This window comes from Geospiza fortis, unplaced genomic scaffold (assembly GCF_000277835.1).
Source record: "Geospiza fortis unplaced genomic scaffold, GeoFor_1.0 scaffold100, whole genome shotgun sequence".
NCBI classification, from domain to species: Eukaryota; Metazoa; Chordata; class Aves; order Passeriformes; family Thraupidae; genus Geospiza; species Geospiza fortis.
In genome coordinates this window covers 4,834,631-4,853,449 of record NW_005054350.1, presented here as the reverse complement: position 1 = coordinate 4,853,449, position 18,819 = coordinate 4,834,631, and the positions used below count along the sequence as shown (strand labels likewise).

The 18,819-nt window shown below is 42.7% G+C and overlaps 1 protein-coding gene across 1 annotated transcript in view; it reads right to left on the bottom strand.

The window, feature by feature from the left end:
- Positions 1–2,402: 2,402 nt before the first annotated feature.
- APCDD1 (APC down-regulated 1) overlaps positions 2,403–18,819 on the bottom strand; it is an 18,025-nt gene continuing 1,608 nt past the window's right edge. Inside the window, exons 2-4 of the mRNA XM_031058859.1 lie at positions 18,221–18,752; positions 8,698–9,019; positions 2,403–6,681 (exon numbers count right to left, since the gene is read on the bottom strand). Of these exons, the coding sequence (XP_030914719.1) occupies positions 6,233–6,681; positions 8,698–9,019; positions 18,221–18,752 (1,303 nt within the window). The 3' untranslated portion in view covers positions 2,403–6,232. The remainder of the gene's footprint in view (positions 6,682–8,697; positions 9,020–18,220; positions 18,753–18,819) is intronic.

Here is an 18,819-nt window from a genome sequence, read left to right as displayed (position 1 = left end):
CCCGGTGCCCCGCGGCCCCCCGCCGCCAGATGGCCCTGTGCCCGCGGCCCGCGCCGGCCCGGGCGCTGCTCCTCACCCCGCTCCCGCCTCCCGACAGCCCGGCCGGGCGCTGCTCCTCACCCCGCTCCCGCCCTCCCAGAAATGGCGGAGTGTCTGGGGAGTTGGGTATCTCTTGTTTGTAGTGTTGAAACTATTGTTTGTAGTGTTTGTTGGAAGATGTGATTGTTTCCAGAAATGCCTTAGAGAATCCTAGAATGGCTTGGGTTGGAGAGGACCTCAAAGGTCATCTTCTTCCAGGTTGCTCAAAGCCCCATTCAACCTGGCCTTGAACACTTCCAGGCATGGGGCATTCTCAGGTTCTCAGGTAACCTGTTGCTAGACTGCAACAGGTGCCTCGCTACTCTCACAGTAAAGAATTTCTTCCTAATATCCCATCTAAATCGACCCTCCTTCAGTTTAAAGCCTTTGGCCCTTTCCCTATTGCAGCAGGCCTTGCTAAAAAGTGTGTACCCATCTTTCTGACAGACCTCTTTTAGTTACTGAAACGCAGTAATAAAGTGTCCCTGGAGTCTTCTCTGAAGTGAACGGTACCAAATCTGCCAGCCTTTCCTCACAAGAGAAGTGCTCCAGCCCTGATCATCTTCATGGCTCTTGGCCTGGACTTGCTCCAACAAGTCCATATCTTTCTTGTGATGAGGACTCTGATGCTGGATGCAGCACTCCAGACGCAGGTGGGCTCTCATATTGAGCAGTTAATAAAACTGATGCCCACAGATAATTTTGATTATTTTTTTGGTCTTTGGTTGGCACTAAGAGCAAAGGGATTCAGTAGTTGGGCAGTTACTTAAATAAATTAATAATGCATGTGTCTGTCCAGCAAGCATCTGTCCTTTGAAAGAAGGTACATATGTCCGATTCTGTTATTTTTACTAGGTGTTAATCTAGGAGGTATAATTCCCAACATTCCCAAGTAGAAACTTTTTTCTTACAGCATTTTTCATTTATTTATTTGAAGACAGCACTACCCTGTACAGCTTGCTTTCTCATTTTCCAACAGACCATCTTGGAAATGGCAGCAGACAAGGAGCACTGGGGTTCCCATGGGAAAGGATGTCTGCCTGCTTTAAGGTGGTGATCATGGCCAGTTCCCATTATTGGATGACATGCAGGAATTAATTTACTGTCCTCAGGGCTTGGTAGTACCTTAGTTAGAATCCATGCCATGGACTGGTCTATGCCCTGGAACAGACTTGTGAAGAAGACAGATGGGCAGAGGGTGCCTGATAAATAATTGCTCAGGCCAACAGCACTTCTGCTTTGCCTGTTAAGGGTACCCATGGTATGATTCCTCAAAACCGTGTTTGTCTCTGCCTAATTCAGAAGTGGAGTCTCTTATTATTATTTATTGCTGGTAGAAAATGGCAATGAAAAAATCCAAAGTGATTGCACTAGAGAAGACTAAAACGATAAAAATACTTGTAGAAAGAGTAAAAATTATGGAAAATTAATGGAACAGAATGAACCAGAATGAATGGTGCTGGTGTTTGTTGCCTGTCTTTCCCTGTTCTGTCAGGACTGAGTAAATTATGCCAAGTAGAATCTTGCAGAATTTTGCAATAAATTGCCTGAATTTATCCATACTCCCTGTTTTGTGAGGAAGGGAGGCCACTTCAGAGGCTGTGGCTACTGCACTTGGAGTACCTCGTAATTTTGGGCATATTTCCTGAAAACAGAACTCATCTTTCAGGGATCTCCTGAGTCACTTTAAAAAACTCAGGAACAGTAAACCCCAAAGCTTTTGATTGTGGTGGTGGAAGGCTCAAAGACTGCACTTCACCTCTTTCTGTGTGTGAGGCAGGAGTGAAACTGCAGAGCACTAAGCAAAGATACTTCTGTTATCCCCTGTCTTCTTTTCCCTTCGTGGTTTGTTTCAGGTTTTTTCTTTCTTTTTAAGAAGTGTCTCTTCCCTCCCTGCTCCTCGCCCCAGGCTGTATCCCTTAAAGCACCTGGGATGCAATGGCAGAGCAGCAATGGTTGTTTGTTTACATCTCACTTATGAAAAATAGTAGGTTTCTGTTGAAGAATGTCCTTTGCCCTGACACAGCTGCTCTCACCACACTCTCTCGTTACTCACTGGGCACCTCCAGCCATGATTTTATTCAGTAAACCTGGAGATGTGCTGTGAACCCCAAATCCTAAGTCTGTATCCAACAGAACTGTTCCTAGTGACAGAGGTGTTCTGAAACAAAAAATGTGTATGTAGTAAAAAATGAGCTTTTCTGTGCACAAGTTACTCAACTTAGTCAGGTTTTTGGCTGTTTCTTTCCAAGACACCTAACATTTTTTTACACTTAGAAAGTCAACAGAACAGGAAACTAACATGGAGAGGAGGCAAAGAATCCTTAATTTTACAGTTAGGCTTTTTTTTTATTTCAATCAATAGTTTAACAAGTGCTTAAACTTCCCCAGCAGTTTAATCTGGAACATAGTTGAGAAGAAAAATATCTTCTATAACTTTACAAAAATAAAAAGATTTTTTTTTCTTTTAAAATCCTGCACTTTAGGCAAGCACGCTCCGACTCAAGCAAGACTGACATTATATCCTAAAATACAGACTTCTTTTCATAGAAATGACATTCTACCCCAGGACAGCAGGCACAATAAGTAAATGGTATAGAAACAGAGCAAGAACACTTGTTTTGACTTTTCTGATCCCTTTTGTCCTATTTCTTGAATAGAGCCTCTTAAAACAATTTGCCTAAGAATTTCTTTAGGTTGCCATTTCTTCTGTCAGGTGGATCCTTGAGTAGGATATTACTGAGGGAAAAGCTTTCACCTGTCTTGGCAACACTGGCAGCAGCTGAAGATACCAACATTAATGGATTAATTTTTTTTTAAACCTTCTGCATTTCAGCAAGGGACAAATCACCCAGCTTGCAGGTCTTCCACTGCTAAACCACTTGCAGCTTAATTTCTTCAGCAGCCAGGGCTGCCAGCACATGAGGTCAGGTTGGAGAAATAAAATGAATGGAATATATTGTGTCACATATGTATGTGGTGCTGTGAGAAAGTTAATTTAGTGAGTGATGAAACCAAAAGAGAGGGTAAGCTTAGCTCCTCGTTCTGTGCCTGCAAGCAAGGAGAAGCCTCACAGAAAATACAGACTAGCACATAAACTATGTACTCTGAAGACTTACAGCTTTGTCCAACTTGACTTGTATTGGCTAAAAGAAAAATTAAAAATATACAGGCATGTGGAGGTAAGCTGGTGCAGCAAATGCTAAGAACTCAGATCATAAAATTGTTTCTGTCAACACTACAAATAAACTACAGAAGTCCCCAATCAGATTTCATGTAATGCATTGTGAAGACCTTTTAAAAATACTTCCTTTTTAAGTGTCTTTAAATAACAGGGGAAAAAAGAACATTTATTGTACAATTTGTACAGTGAGTTACATTTGCATGTAGTCTAACCATAAACCTTTTAAAACCTAGACCTTTGCAAGTCTGTGATTCAAAACAGCTGAGATGTGAATGTGCTTTTAGAGGTTGTAACTAGACAGATCTTTTTCTTGAAACTGTTTTTGATATTAGACAATTTACAGAGGAGCCACAAGGCACTAACAAACTGTAGATGATTGCCCTGATAAGTATAGAAAATAATGCTGTGGAACAGCTCCTTTGGTCTTTGCTTTCATCCTGCATCACAAGCATGTGCAGATTCAAGCTGGGATCGAGTGTGTGTGGCACTTGCACAGGCAAGTGACATAGTCTGACAACTTCTAACCACGGATATTTTTTCAGAGATAGGACCACATGGGAATGGTCGATGGTGGTAAAAGTAGCTTGTCTTGTGTGATCTAAGGAATGCCACACAGTACCCATCCTTTAAAATAAAGCCTAGTGTGAATTCACTCCTGGTGCTAGATCTGAAATAGAAGTCAGAAATGCAGCAGGTACTTAGGGGACTTGTTTGACTGTAACAGCTCAGTAGCTCAGTTAGAGATATGCTGGTATCACTCTGCTGACTACAAAACTCTAGAGAAAACCAAACTCCATGCTGGTTCATAACTACTCTGTCAGAGGTATCCTGTCTCCTTCTTGACCCTTTATATAAAACTCTGCTCCCCACCAGCAACTGATCCAGAGCTGGCTCTTCAAGTAGGTTTGACTGCATGGAGCAAAAAACACATCAAGAAATGCTGATCAGAACAGTTGTTGTTCATAGGGCTCAATTCATCATGGTGAGCTGGCTTTCAGATCCTTCCAACAGGCTGAAGGAGGATCTGTCATCAAATGGATGGATAAACACTTTGGTGATTACTGAGCCAACCAGAGCTCCATTTCTGACTCTTAAGTAACAGTTTTCTGTGAGTTTTTATTTGTCTGAGGAAAAAATATGAAAGACGTGGTCTGACTCAGCAGAGCATCTATCTATGATACTGCTCCTTCCCTCTATCCTCCTGCTGTCTCAAAACTAGGTGAACTGATTCTGTTCCAACTCTGAGGAAATTCACATCCATGTTTTCAAGGAATGCTTTTGCTATAGTAGTCAGTATGAAGACTCACTATGTAAAGTTGAAAGACTTTCATTCAAAACATACTTTCCCTAGGATACTGAAAATAATACATTAAAGGTTCTTTTTCTGACACAGTACTGGGCTGGGCAGCTAGCAGCTGCTTATGCTGTGAAGAAACACTACAACTTTTTTCCTTATGTTTCTTACAGATGTTCCTGCTCTTCCTGTGAGCCAAAATGCGTACATCAGTAAAAGCCACAGTCCAAATGCAAGATTAAGCTACGTTCTCAGTTCATTCCCCATTAAAGCAGGGGAACGTGGTTCATCTATGAACTTCCAACCCCTTGCTGGCCTTAAACATCTCCCCTACTGCTTCCAGAGTCTGCTCTGATTTGCATCAGTGCACAAAAGCATGTATTCACCACTGAGAGAAACCTGAGAGTTTCCAGGGCAGGCTCTAGTTGACAAATGCTCTCTGAGGGCTGTGTCTATTCACCTTCCCAGCAGTGTCTCCCCGTACCAATGCTGATTTAAGCTCTATGAAACCGTGGCATGAGTTGGGACACTTCAGCAAGGAGAAAAGGAAGGATGTGGTTGCATTAGTGCATCTCTTGCTCCTCTCTCTCTAAGACTAAGCCGGTGTTCCTCCATCTGAGGGTGTGTTTCCAGCTGCTTTCTTGCTCTACCAGGAACCACAGCGTGTTTGCTGCTGTAACCCTTTTCCCTGTTCTTACATGAGGTCACATGACTAAAAAGATGCTGCAAAATAGGGCTGCAGAGCACATTAGATCCCATTTCTTTACTCTGCCCACCCAGCTGACCCAAGTACTGCACATGGAGTATGTAAGGCCTCAGGAATATGGGAAGAGAAGTCTTTCCCTGCAGCCTTGTATTGGCAGCTTACCTGCACTCTGTGCATCTGACAGGAAAATTGCTGCTGCTAGCTGGCTTTGAGGGGGCTTCGTTGTAGCTACTCTCTAGATACAAAGGGAGGCCTCGAAGCAATTACATAGCCAAGTTAATTGAATGAGAAAATACTAAACCACTGGTTATTTTTACAACTTAATGATTGTAAAATAGCTTAAATTACTTGGAGTATTTTTGTTTTAATTAGGGGCATCAACCATTTAGCGCTTTTTGAACAGAGGGCTGTTGATTTGCTGATTCTTTCTGTATTATGAGCTGTGAGATAATGGCAAGATAAATCTTTGTGGGTTTCCTCTTTATATACATATTTACATCAGAGCTGTGAAGTCAGAGGGGGAAGCTGCTATCACAGTACTGGCACAACACCGAGCCCTTCCCCAGAGCTAAATTCTGATGAGAAATCAGGCAGTGGGGATAAGAGTACCACAACAGTAAGATGGCAGAGATGACTGAAGCAGGATCATAGAGTTCATCCCAGCAGTTAAAAAAAAAAAACATAAATGGAGACCCCTTCCCTCCCCCCAGAAGTCTGCAGTCCTAAAGTGCAATTACTTTTGTGCAGTCGTGTCAGGCCAGGGATCAGACTGGATGAAGTTCAAAGCACAAACATCAAACGAGTGCCGTTCGGGATTCGAGGAGGAAGAGGGAAGTAAGGAAAAGAACAACAGTTCTCAGGCATTCAAGTGCATCAAGAAAATAAATGTCCTTTTCTGTCTGAAGAAAAACAACCCCCAGTCTGGTGGAATCCTGGCTCTGTAGTCATGAAAAATAAGTTTTCCCCACTTCTAGCTGAGAATGTCCCAATATGACACAGTACAAATAAACAGCAGAGCAAGAGCTGGGGTGCTGGGATATTTTTCCGGTGCCCTGCTGCTGTACAGCCTGATTTTATTCTCCTCGTGTGACTCTTCAGGTCTGGGTACTGATGAGGCACACTGAATTAAAGGCATCTGGTAGGAAGTGGCTCTTTTCTCGGGTCGGTCGGGGCTGGAGCCGTCGCTGGGTCTCTGGCCGTTGTAGAGCAGGTACCTGCCCCAGGCATCCTGCTCCATCTTGAAGATTTCGTACTCGGTGTGAGGTAGGCGGATGCCGAGCGCGATGCAGCCGTTCGTGGGGGTGACGTCCCGCTGAACCCCAACCTGCCAGGATCCCTGTGCTCCACACTCGTTCCCGTTGAAGACATTGAGCAGCGAGGCTGTGGATATATCCATGGGAGTGACCTTCATGTGGTTCACTGTGAGAGAGGAAGAGGGGAGCTGTTAGCAGAGGGACAAAAACAAAAGCAAAGCCAATATGCAGATTGAGGCACACCTGTTAAATCAAAATTGTCTCCCCTTGTTCCTTCTTAAATTAGTTTTTCACATTACAGGTGTGGCCAGCAAATCTAGGAGCATCATTTTATGTCTTTGTCTGTGCAAAAATTGCTTTTTGCAAAGAGCAACCCCCCTCCAACTCGGTTGAAGAAAACCTGATGGCCACGTATCTCAGCCAGAGATTAAGCAGAGCTTTTTATAAATTCCAGACAATCCTTCACAGATAAAGCCTGGTTGGTTATACTAGGAGATAAGGAAAAAAGGAAACAATAAAACTTTACTCATGTTTTATTACTGTCCGTATTAATTCGTAAGTGGAGCATTTACCACATATTTTTCATCATTTCTTAACATTTGCTAGCTACCCTGCAAACCTAATAAAATAATTTGTTCCCACTGGGAAATCTGTAAAACAACACAGTTGCACTATCATCCTATATTACCTGTCCTTTTTTGCATGAATTATAAAATATAGATGACCTACAGAAAGATGTTTTTTCTCATCTCTCAACAATGACTTCAGCTTGCAGTATCAAATGTAGAACTGCTGCAGTTTCTTTAGTTCTAACATGCTTGTATTTCAAAGGAGTTTAAGGCATATAAAGTTTCATTTTCCAGCCAAGTTAAAGAAGTTGAGAAAAGCCAAAATGAATGAGCCTGCAGAAGCTAAATAGACATTTTTCCTGGTGTGTGTTTGACATTGTATATCAAGAAAAAGGGATCTGAATGGATTGGTGCTGACCAAAACAGAAGCAAATAACCATCCCTCATGCCTCCCAACATACCAAAATCCCAAATTCTCTTGTAGATCATTTTATAGTGGGACTTGTTGTGAGCTTTTCCTGAGCTTTTATAAACAGTAATTTGATTCAATGGCTCTACAATTCACATTATTTACTCTAGCTGGAGTAAAAGGTAATTTATAGAAATTGAACCTGAAAGTTTTACCTAAGCCAAATTAGTGACCTTGATCTGTAAGGTACATTGGCACAACATAAACCAGAAATGCAAACTGGATTTCATGCCAGGACTTGAGCTGGGACATGCTGCACATGCAGCCCTAAAGAGCCAAAGTTCTGACAGGCAAGGGGTATCTCCCACCTCCAACAAAAATCTCAGATAAATAAATTATTTCTTCTAGTTGGACACTTTTCTAAATTAGACCCATGCAAGATGCTTTACACTTCTAATGTGGTAACTGAAATAAGGAGAAGAGCTCTACAGAGGGCTTGAGGCTACCAGAGGCTCCGCTGGGGCTGGTGCCGTGGTGGGATGTTGTGTTTTGGAGATGTTTGTTTGTGTGAGTGGCTCAGGCCCCTGAGCTCTTTTTAAGCAGGGTTCCATGGGGCTGTTTGCACAAGAAAGCTTCTCAGCCATGGGTGGCATCACCACTGAGAGCTGCTTTCCAAAGTACCCGATGGGTTTGGGTTAGATACATTTTGTCTTCGCTCTGGCATCGTTAATCAGAGCTGTCTTTAGGGACACCCTTATTTGCTTGAGGGCCCCTTGGGAGCACATGAAAAGATGCATGCCGCTGCATCTGTTTTCCACAGAAAATTATTTATACCACTTCAGATCTGAAATGCCTTCTGAAGATGCTTTTTTCTCTCTATGGAAGGAGCCCTAGGACACAGATCTAACCACTTCTCTTAGAGGCATGACATCTGGACACTGGACTTCAAGATCACTAAGTAATGTGGAGTCTTATTTTCTTATGTGTACTTAAGGATCTCTGCCTCAAATGAGTATTGCTTCAGTGGTGTGAAATGCCATGCAGCTGTATAGTTTGGCTGGGCATTCACACAATGCCTGCAAACTTCCCAAGAAATGATGAACTCCTGAAAATCCCAGAAAAAAATCATGAGCAACCAAATCATTATGAGCAAACTGCTCTGGTCCATAAATACATCTGTCCCCATTGTATCAAGCTACTCTACCTTTGAACACAAACTCCGTGCCACCCATGACTTTGGACGAGTGGACTCCGCGGCTGTAGCGTCCCTTGGCATAGATGGTGAAGGTGGGGTGCTTGCAGATGGGGTCGGAGTAGTGGTAGTAGTGGCCCTCCCAGGTGTTGTTGTTATCGTGGAAGATGAAGTGCCGAGTGAGGAAGAGCACCTCCGGCCGCACCTCGCAGCGCTGGCTCACCCACTCTCCGTGCAGCCCGATGGTCAGGTCCGCCTTGGGGGGCAGGATGGGCGGGTGGTGCTCGTCCGAGCGGTAGATGATCCTGCAGGCGATGCACTTGTGGTCGTGGTTCTGAAAGAAAGCAGAGAGGAACCCTCAGTAGGCATCACCTGGGATACAGGGCAATGCATCAGGCCAGCCACTTCATGCTGAAGTGACACCAGCTCCACATTTTAAGGAATGCATTGTCATTTCTGATCTTGTTAGTGGTACTATTTGGTTTTGTATTTGTATGACTGCACAGCAGATGAGCATGTAAGAAATCAATTCTCTTGTCTGCATTTATCAGAAATGAACATTTTAGTTCAGGACCTAGAAAAGGCTGACTTTATCCTTCAAATCATACAAGAAGCTGGCAGATGGTAATTTACTATGATACGGATTTTGCAATGCTTGTGTCAGAAATCAAGACATTTGCTGAACTCTTATTTGTCTGTCTTTTAGTTGTTAACTTTAAGTACTGTAGATAAACATGGGTGTTATAAGGACTTCTTTCTTTTTAGATGGCACCTTGGGAGAATAGAAACCAGTGCTTTTTAAACTCTTTCAGCTTTGCTGAGCCCTAACACAAGTTTGGGAAGTGTGTGATATGGCTGGTTGCTGCTGGACATGGTGAAAGCTTTATGGCTCTCTCCAGCAGGAACAGGGGCTGTGGTACATGCTGAGCTCCAGGGTGGCTCACCACTGTGGGCCATGCAGCAGCCTCAACCAGCCAAGTACCCCTGGCCCCAAATGTGAGTACCTGGGGTGTCTTAGGAGGGGTCTGCAGGCTCCAAGTCTGTGGCAGGAGTGGAGAAATTTCAGGCTGAGGCTCCCACCTCCTGAGCAACACCATTTATAGCTACTTTGCATAGACCATTATTCTACATCCTAGGGACATAGAACAGCATTGACTTCACTATTGGTTAAAAGACTTTGGATGACTATCTGGTCTGGGACGGGGCAAATATAAATCCTGTTTAATATGTGTAAAAGACATATATTGTGGGTGTTGTAAGTTGATTCACTGAAGCTACCTACAGTCATTTTATTGGAGGAATTCAGGGCACTAATGAAGATTGTGTGAATGTGACCTCTAAACTGAGCCAGAGCTGAAGGCAGTGAGAAATGCTGACTTCATAGCAGCTCATGTGGACTTTAAGAGCAGCGAATATGAGCATTTATGTTACAGAGGGTGCTCAGAGAGGCCTCAGAAAAGAGGGCTGGAAAGGTGTACATAGAAGTATTTCTGTAAATCTCCCAGATAGCTGCATGTTGAGCTTTAACTCACAGCTTGAATGTGGTGGATGTGAGTAACCTGCCAGTGCACCTCCCTCTCTCCAGGAAGGATGAAGGAGAATCCTTGAGAGATGAAAGCACAGGATCTGTGTTGGTTGATCTGAACCACTGCTGGCCAACAGCTCTGCTCTGAGGAGGAAGGAGGTTGGACTTGGTGACCTCCTGAGGTCTTTCCACCCCTAAACACATGGTCTTCTGGAGACCACATGGGCTGACATGCTCTTAAAGTGGATGTAGTCCTTTCCCACTGTGGAGCTTGTTACCAAATTTTAAGATACGTTTTTTTGCAGCTAAACTCTGCAAGCAGGTTGAGGTCTGTCAGTACTTTAGTGAAATACAAAGAAGATTTAATTGAGTAATTTAACTGCAGCTGGTGAAGTTAGTGCAGATATATCCACAAAAAGTATCTTTCAATTGTCATAGAAATAATGGGTTTTTTTCTCTGTAGATGAACATGCCAGTGCCTTTTAACCACACATTTCTGTCCTGCCATGGGGCAGACTGGCTGCACTGTTCCCTGACACATAAAGGGCAATGATGACAGTAACTTTATGGCTTTGATTGCCCTGCTCACAAAGCCAGAAAAAGCAAGAAAAAGACAGTGCTATAAAGCTAAAAATAACTTATATAAGTTGAATCTATCAATAGTAGGAGAGAATTTCTGCTATAGTCCCTTCTCTCCTGAAGTGAATTTAAAAGCTTCTGTCATCTCCCAGAGGAGACCCTGGCAGAGCAGTATTTTGGTTTGGTTTATATTCACGTTTCCTTCCAGGAGTCCATCCTCCAAAACCAGTTTATGAGCCAAGGCAATTTAACCTGGGAAGCAGTCATTCCTGTTGCCCTTGTTGAAAATCTGAAGAAAACCAAAGAACAACTCAGCCTTTTTTCTTTTTTGATCACCACTGGCCACCATTACACTGTGAGCAGAGGTGACTCCTTTGGCAAACCACAGGAAGGTGCCTGTTAACTCTCTGTTACTGGCCTGTATTCACCCAGCTCTTTGACCACTGTGGTCCTGAACTACTGTAGCTCTGTGCAGCCCTTCTAATTGTGAAGGCTTTGCCCCAGCTGTGAGGGTCTGGCCAGCTGGGCTGCTAAGGAATGTCCCACCTGAAGGCCTTCTAGTCACTGACAGCGTGCCCAAATGAAGAGGTTGAGGTAACCAGAAACTTTTTGCATCAAACCGCGAGTGCAGCAGGGAGAGGTTGGGGTGGTGAGGGAGGAAGCAGAAACATCCCTTTCACAGCTGCGAGACACCAGCTGGCTTCAGCCCCTTGCTGGAGCTACTCTGAATCCATTGCTTTCTTGAGACCAGCATTTGAATCTAAGCCCACATAAACCTTTTTTGCTGTGATACTATCTTTCACAACGTTATAAACTTCTTAGTGGAAGAATATGCCACGTATAAACTCCCTCAGTATGATTTTTTGCCCAAGTAATGGGCAAGGGAAAAAGCTAGTTCTGTTATGAGGCAATTTGGCTTAATTATGGAGTAATTTATGTTTAACAATTGACTGTATATTTCGCTCTTGCTTTTTTAGGTCAGCTGCTCTTGGCTCTTAATTACACTATCTGAGGCTTTGCAAATCACTCCCTTTCCATGTGTTTCAGGGAAAGATTATTTTATAAAAACAGGCATTCAAAGAAAATAGGAACAGAGACAAAGGACGTTTGAGTCCAAACAGGATTAAGAACTCTCTAGTAAAAAGCTCATTGGGGCATGACATAAACTAAAAAGCAATAAAATGAGCAGGAGACAGGATGAACATCAGTTCTACATTTTGATTATCTTAGGTGCACAGTGCAGTATTTTTAATACTGGGGCCTTGCTAGAAGGACTGTGCCCTAAAATAGCTGGAAGATTCCTTCCCATGATGGGTGGCTCCTTGCAGCTCTGCAGTGCCAAAGCCTTAGTGACAACATTCCTCATCCTTCCAGGTGTTTCTTTAAAGCCAATTTCTGAACTAATCCACAAAGCCATGTGTGGCAAAACAAGCCTGAATCTCTGGCTGAAAACTCAGTTTTTGTAGCTGGGGAGAAAATAGCTTAGGATCTAAAAATTCCCACCAACATTTTTTCTTATCACTGTCCTTCTGTCTCAGCTGAAGTGGTAATAAGGACAGAGAGCTCTGGAAGCCAAGCAAGGGGGATTCCAATTAAAAAAAGCAAACAAAGATGAGGTTCCTTCATCTTTTTCCCAATTGCTATGGATAGTCAGAAATATAAACACTCCCAGCACAGTTTAATTTTCTCTTAAGTTCTCTGGAATTCTACGGCTGCTTAAGACTAATTATCTGACATTGGCTCTGCCACATAGCATGTGACTGGGTCTGTCATGTTGTACCCAGCATATCCTTTTTGCAGGGAGACATGAGATGAGAGACCAGGCATCGGATTTCCTTAGGCATGGGCTGAGGCTTGAACTGTGTGTGCAGTACAGATCTAACCAGAATCCTGGGATGTTGTAGGGGCCAACAGCCACAAAAGCTGGGGTAAGAAACTCCATGTGAATGCACGTATTACCATGAGGGGAAGTACTGAAAAAGAGGCGAAAGAAAAGCCAGACTCAGCTATGGCCTTGCACACCTCCCGAATGCCACGTGTCACGGGCAGGACTGGAATGAATCATGCCTGGTCAGGATGCTTTAAACCTCACCACCCAAGGAAACACAGTACCAGGTGTTAGTGTTAGTAACTAGTGCTCCCAGGATGAGTATAAATGGAAATTCTTGGGAGAACATCAATTCAAGGAAATGCTTCCAGCTCAACAAAAAAGTTGGATGGCTTTGCTTCACACTGCCAAGGAGCCAAGTCCACAGGAAGGACACATTTATGAATTGCTCAGGATAGTATCAGGCTCTCTCCTCCACCACTGTAGATAACTGCAGACCAAGACAACACTTTAAAAAACGACCACAAATTCTCTCCAGTACAAAAGTGATAATTTGCAGGCTTTGCATGACCTCATATGAAGCTGAGTTGACTAATGTGCATTAGCCCGGCTCTGGGGAGTTGACAAGCACGGCTGACACAGTTATAACTCAGCCTGCCAAATGGAATGAAGAAAAACTAAGATTTAAAACTTTAATTAAAAATCTTGGGGCAAAAAAAAAGGCTGGAGAGAGCGGTAACTTCTTTGCAGAGTTGTCAGATGGATATTTCTTTTGGTAGGGAACAGAGGTGCTGCAAGCAGGAAGGAGGGTGGAGATATGCTCAGATTTATCTGCAAATGTGTACCATATATTCTAAGATATTGAGGAATGGTTTTTATTAACTGCTCTTATGAAGGGAAAGATAGTGAAGGAATCTCAAGGCACTAGCATTACACAACTGTCTGATCTATGATGTTGATTCTGTTGCACAACCCTGCATAAAACTGAAATAAACAACACCAATATGAAATGCAAAAGTCTTCTGGTTGTTCTTCTCTGGTATAAATGACTTCAGTGTGGGCAAAAGACAAGAACAAAGAGAAAACCAGACTTCTCAGATGAATGTGCTTGCATGTCATCTGTCCCATTAAAATGATACTAAATTATGGTGAAATGAATGTTTTATGAAGTATTAACAAAAAAAATTCCTGGAAAACCCGAAGGGACAGCTTGAATGTCCATTTTCAAGAATAAAGTATTCCCAAATAAAGCTGCTTTATGTATTTTTTATGCCCTTAAAAAGCATCCTATCTAGCCCTCTAAACCATGCAATATCACCACTGAGTCTTCCCTGCCCTTTTACAAAGATGAAGCCACTGTGCTAAGATGCCAAAGGAAGGTGTCAGTAGTTTAGATACATATGCTGAGTTGACCTGGAGGCCTGGGTTAGGCTAAATAGTAAATGTTGATCCCTGGTGCCACATTTGAGTTGCGGCAGGCTTTTACTGCAGCTGCAGAGCAGACAGTGCTCAGTGCAGACGTGGCACCTTCAAAGGCGCAGGGCCACGGCCGACAGCGCTGCCGAGCACGGCCAGGGCCACCCTCAGCTAAAAGCTGCTGGCTTCCTCATCTCTGTAGGGCACCACACACACTGTTACTGTTCATAAACCTAGAATTAACCCACTTGAGCATTCTTCTGAATATTTCTACCTTGCTTCCCCTCATAATTTTCCTAACCAAGAGCCCTTTTCAAGTAAAAACAGACAAAAGGCACCCTTCAAGTGTTGCCTAAATCTACAAGTCTAGTGGCACTACTCGGGCAACAAAGGAGTTGTGCCTGCCAAAACTGTGCTTTTTGGTTGAGTTTTGCATATTTCTCTGAGGTGCTTCACATGCTTAACATCTATTTATTAACTTATGATTGCATTTCCCTGGGAGCTTCACAAGTACATAGCATTCCCCTAGAGATGAAGTCATTGTGTTTCAAAGAGATGAAGACTCAAATTTTTGAAAAGCACAGAAAACCTTGCACACTCTGCTCTTTCCTGGCTAAAGGAAAGCCCAAGCACCAGTCTTTCTCCATACACTGAATCTGTATCAGCTGCAAATTCCAAGTGCAGCTGGAAGTCAGGTCCCAGAGGTAAATAAAGTTGTAATAGGAATTCATTCATTAGAGTCACATTTTAAAGGGAAAACATCTTACTGAAAGAGCGTGTCCAGCAACTGATTGAGCATGACAAAGAGTGAAGGTTATCCTAGAGTGCTTTTTAGGTTTCTTGTGATGTTCCAGGCCATGTCAGCCTTATTCCTAAGTAATGATCTAATCAGAATGACCGGTCATCACAGCCCTGCTCTGATATTTCCAGTTACTCTGTCACATGATGAAATAGCACAAGGAGTTCTTTGTTTACAAAGCAATATTGCTGAGGCAATTACATGTGAAATAAGTCTCCCAGTACTGATATTATACACATTTTCTGTAGTTTAGAGTAGACATTTCTGAAGATATTTTCTGTCCTGCACAGAGAACGAATACTGCATTCAAGCCTTCCTTCACGCTACAAGTCCCTGTATACTTTTGTGATATTACAACTAACCAGGGAGCCTCCTTGGTGTTGTCCTAATTGGGAACATTTTGTGTAACATATGTGATGATGGCCAAGCAGTTCCCCCATCCTGCCCTTCCCAGCCATCTGCTCTCTCACGCTGGCTGAAGAAGCTCCATGTGTGATAGCCTGAATCACACGATAAACTTGCAATGTCAAGAGACATCAAAGATCTTCATCTCCATTCATCAGCCAGTCCTAACTGGTATCTTGAGCCAGGTCAGAAAATGGCCAAGATAAATCTATATAGTGACCTATTCATCATCTGCACTCAAGAACTTCCACATATTTTACAGGAGGAATTTGTTTAAGGTATGTTCTTATCTAAGAGAATTCGTAAAGCCTTTAGAGATGACATATTATATGTTTTTATAGGCTCCCTGATTCTATATGAACACTTGAGATACAGTAATCTGTGAATTTATTCAGATTTGTAGATCAGCATAAAGCTGTCTGGTTTTTGGACAGCCCTTTTGATTTACCATCCCGTGGTGAAATCGCTGCAGGAATTTGGAAAAGGTCCAATTCTATTTGTTTAAAGTCCTGATCATGTGGCTTTGGCATTCCTAACATATCCAGCAATCATTTGTTTTTAATTACCATTCATTTCAACCACATAAGTAATGAATGTGGCTACCACATCCAACTTACAGGCTATGTAAACTCTTGGGCTGGGTGGAACTTTCTTCTATATAGAGGCTTAACTATAAATTTAACTCAAAATGTGAATCCTCTTAACTTATTTTAGGCAGGCCTTTATGAGTCTAAAATATAAATAAATAAAAAGGAAATGAAAAAAGCCTTAAATGAAAGATTCCACACCATACACCTGATTCACTTCAGAAGCAATTTCCTGGCCTCCCCAACCTCTTGGTATGACTGTAGAAACCTTAAAAAAACAAGTTGATTTAACGTTTCTATTTATTCATGGTGTCCAGTTTCCAGAGGAGTCTGTGACTTGTAGTTTTAAACTCAATTTAGCATTTAAACTCATTTTCAGCTGGGTCCCAGTGGAGCAACAATTAAAAAAGGAAAAGAGTTCAAAAAGGAAGGGTTATAACCTTTCAATGGTATGTTTGCCTGGACTTCAAGAAAAAAAAGGGAAAAAAGCACTTCTGTTACTATTCTTCCTGCATTTGGCAAACAGTAGGTCAGAGTGCCTGTTGAGAACCTGTTGGTATAGGGATCTTCATGCTTAGATGCAAACCAACAAACCCACATCCTGGAATCTTTCATGGCAGCTGAAGCAAAGGTTCATTTTTTATGGTATTGCTATTTATATCATGCTGAAAGCCTAATACCAGCAGGCCCAGCTTCTCTTAGCTAACCTGTCTCAAGAAACACACTTCTCTTATGCAGAAGTGTGGTCCCTTAAATTTGAACGTTGTATTTTAGAGCCACTGTATTTTAGAGAGAAAAAGGGATGCTACGGTAGCAGAACACACAGGCAGGAAAATCATTACCTAAAATTACAGCAGGCCTGGACAACAATCTTAATTTTCTAAAGCTGTCTGAAAGTACATCTGACTGCTCTGACTGTAATGAAATTACTACAAGGTGGAAGTGTAGGTATTTGCTGTCTTATGTATCAGCCCAGAATAAAATATCTAGATTAGACCAGAAAAAATACTCAGCTACAGTGATTTAAATCAAGATTTTGTCTCTGTTTCAAGCGGTTGGAAAAAGATCTACAATGTTTTATAGAACAGATACAATATAGCGGTGTCTGATAATTTCTATCTACAGATACCTGCAAGGGAGAGATCTAGCAAAGAACCCTCACACCCAAGTCAGTAAAGTGAAAGTTGATGTGGTTAATTAAAGAAAACCAAAATTTTGCAGAAGATTGTGCTGTGGTACATCTTCTGCTGCTGAAACTCTCTATTTTGGGAAGGTAAGTTTAAAAAGAAAATTCAAACTTGTCCTTGGTAACTTGAAGACAGCAGAAGAATGACAGAAATTACCACAGTTTTCATAAAGGTTTTCATAAAACAAAACAGTTGACTGTGGATTAAAATGATCCCTAGGCCAGGCTACAAAGCAATTAAAGGCAGATCACATAATGCTGTGTTTCCTGCTGTTGCTGATAAGCTGTAACTGATTTTTGAACCGTTTGTGATGAGATGATTAAAAATGGTGGTAACCCATTAGCTGGAAGTGATGCTGTGGCAATGCCCAGCTGGAGCACACTGATGGCAGCAGCACCTGGCAATGTGGTTCCAATTGCTGCCTGCCTTTGAAATGTCACCAGGAAAGATCTATAACAGCCTTCCTGCTACAGGCCATCAGTGTCTGTGCTTCCTGTTTGAGTTTTATTTAGCTTACTATGGGTTGATCAATTCCCGATGAAGCTGAGGGCACTTTGAGGCCCCTTTGAAAACTGAATTATCAAATGGAATTAGAGCCCAATTCAAAATTCACCTGTTTTTAATTTCATTAATGTGTGTGCCTACGTCTGGATCCATGACCTGTGCAGTCCTTCAGTTTTTTTCCCTTCATGCTGCCCCTTCCATGTGTTTACCTTCCAATTTCCTTGTCTTCTCTTCAGGTTATGGATCACCTAACTTCCATACGCTGATATTCATATTTGATTTCGTCTCTCCCTGGTCCCCCACCACAGCTATAGAAGTATCCACTGATGCCTGTTCCTCTTCTGCTGTCTCAGTTCTATATGAAACCTTCCTCTCAGCTGCTAGCCTACAGCCATGGTCCCAGACAACCACTTCCACTTCTGCCTACAAGTCTCTGATTCCATCTTCAGAGTGGCCTTTAATGAGTTTACTTCATGAGATTATTTTTTTACATATTTGCAGTCACATAAACCGCAGCAAAGTTACTGTTCTCACAAAGTAAGTTCTGTTATCTTCTGTTAATTATGGCTGCAATCAACCCCCTGTATTAGAAGCATGTGTAGATTTTAGGTTACATCAGTGCACTTACTCAAAAGAACTGAGTGATTTGGGCTTTATCAGCAATATCTTAAAAAGAGGATACATGCAAACCCCCACACACGGTACCTTGGCATTTTGAAGAGGAGGCTGGTAACTAGAGGGCCGATAGAACCTCCTCTGAGTAGCATCAGTGTGAATGTCTCCGAGGAATAGCTCCTCCACAAGGTGGTCTACATTGAGGTGCAGGTACTGCTTCTCCACACGGATCAGCTGGAGCTCGTGCATGGCAAAATTCAGAGCTTTGGTGCATTCACAGCCGTTCTCTTCTCTCAGCAAATCATAGCTCACATCCTGCTCCCAGGGACTATCTCCTGGGACAAATCCAGGACATGTCTGGTTCACCAACTCACTTAATTTTTTGGCTACTGCTTCATTGTGGCATATGATCTGCACGCTGCGGAGCTGATAGTCGGCCTCGGTGCCGCCGCGGATGATCCAGGACGCCTGCCGGAGGCGAATTTTGCCGCGTATGACCAAGGTGTAGATGGGATTGGTGCAGCGATTGCCTCCGTAGTAGAACTGATAGGCCTTGAAGGTGTTGTTGTGGTAGAACCTGTAAGACCTTGTGATGAACTCTGGGCCTGCTCTAACTTCGCAGCTGTGGGAGGAAAGAAAGTGTGGAAACAAAATTTTAGCAAGGTGGCACATCATGGGCAACATGACCC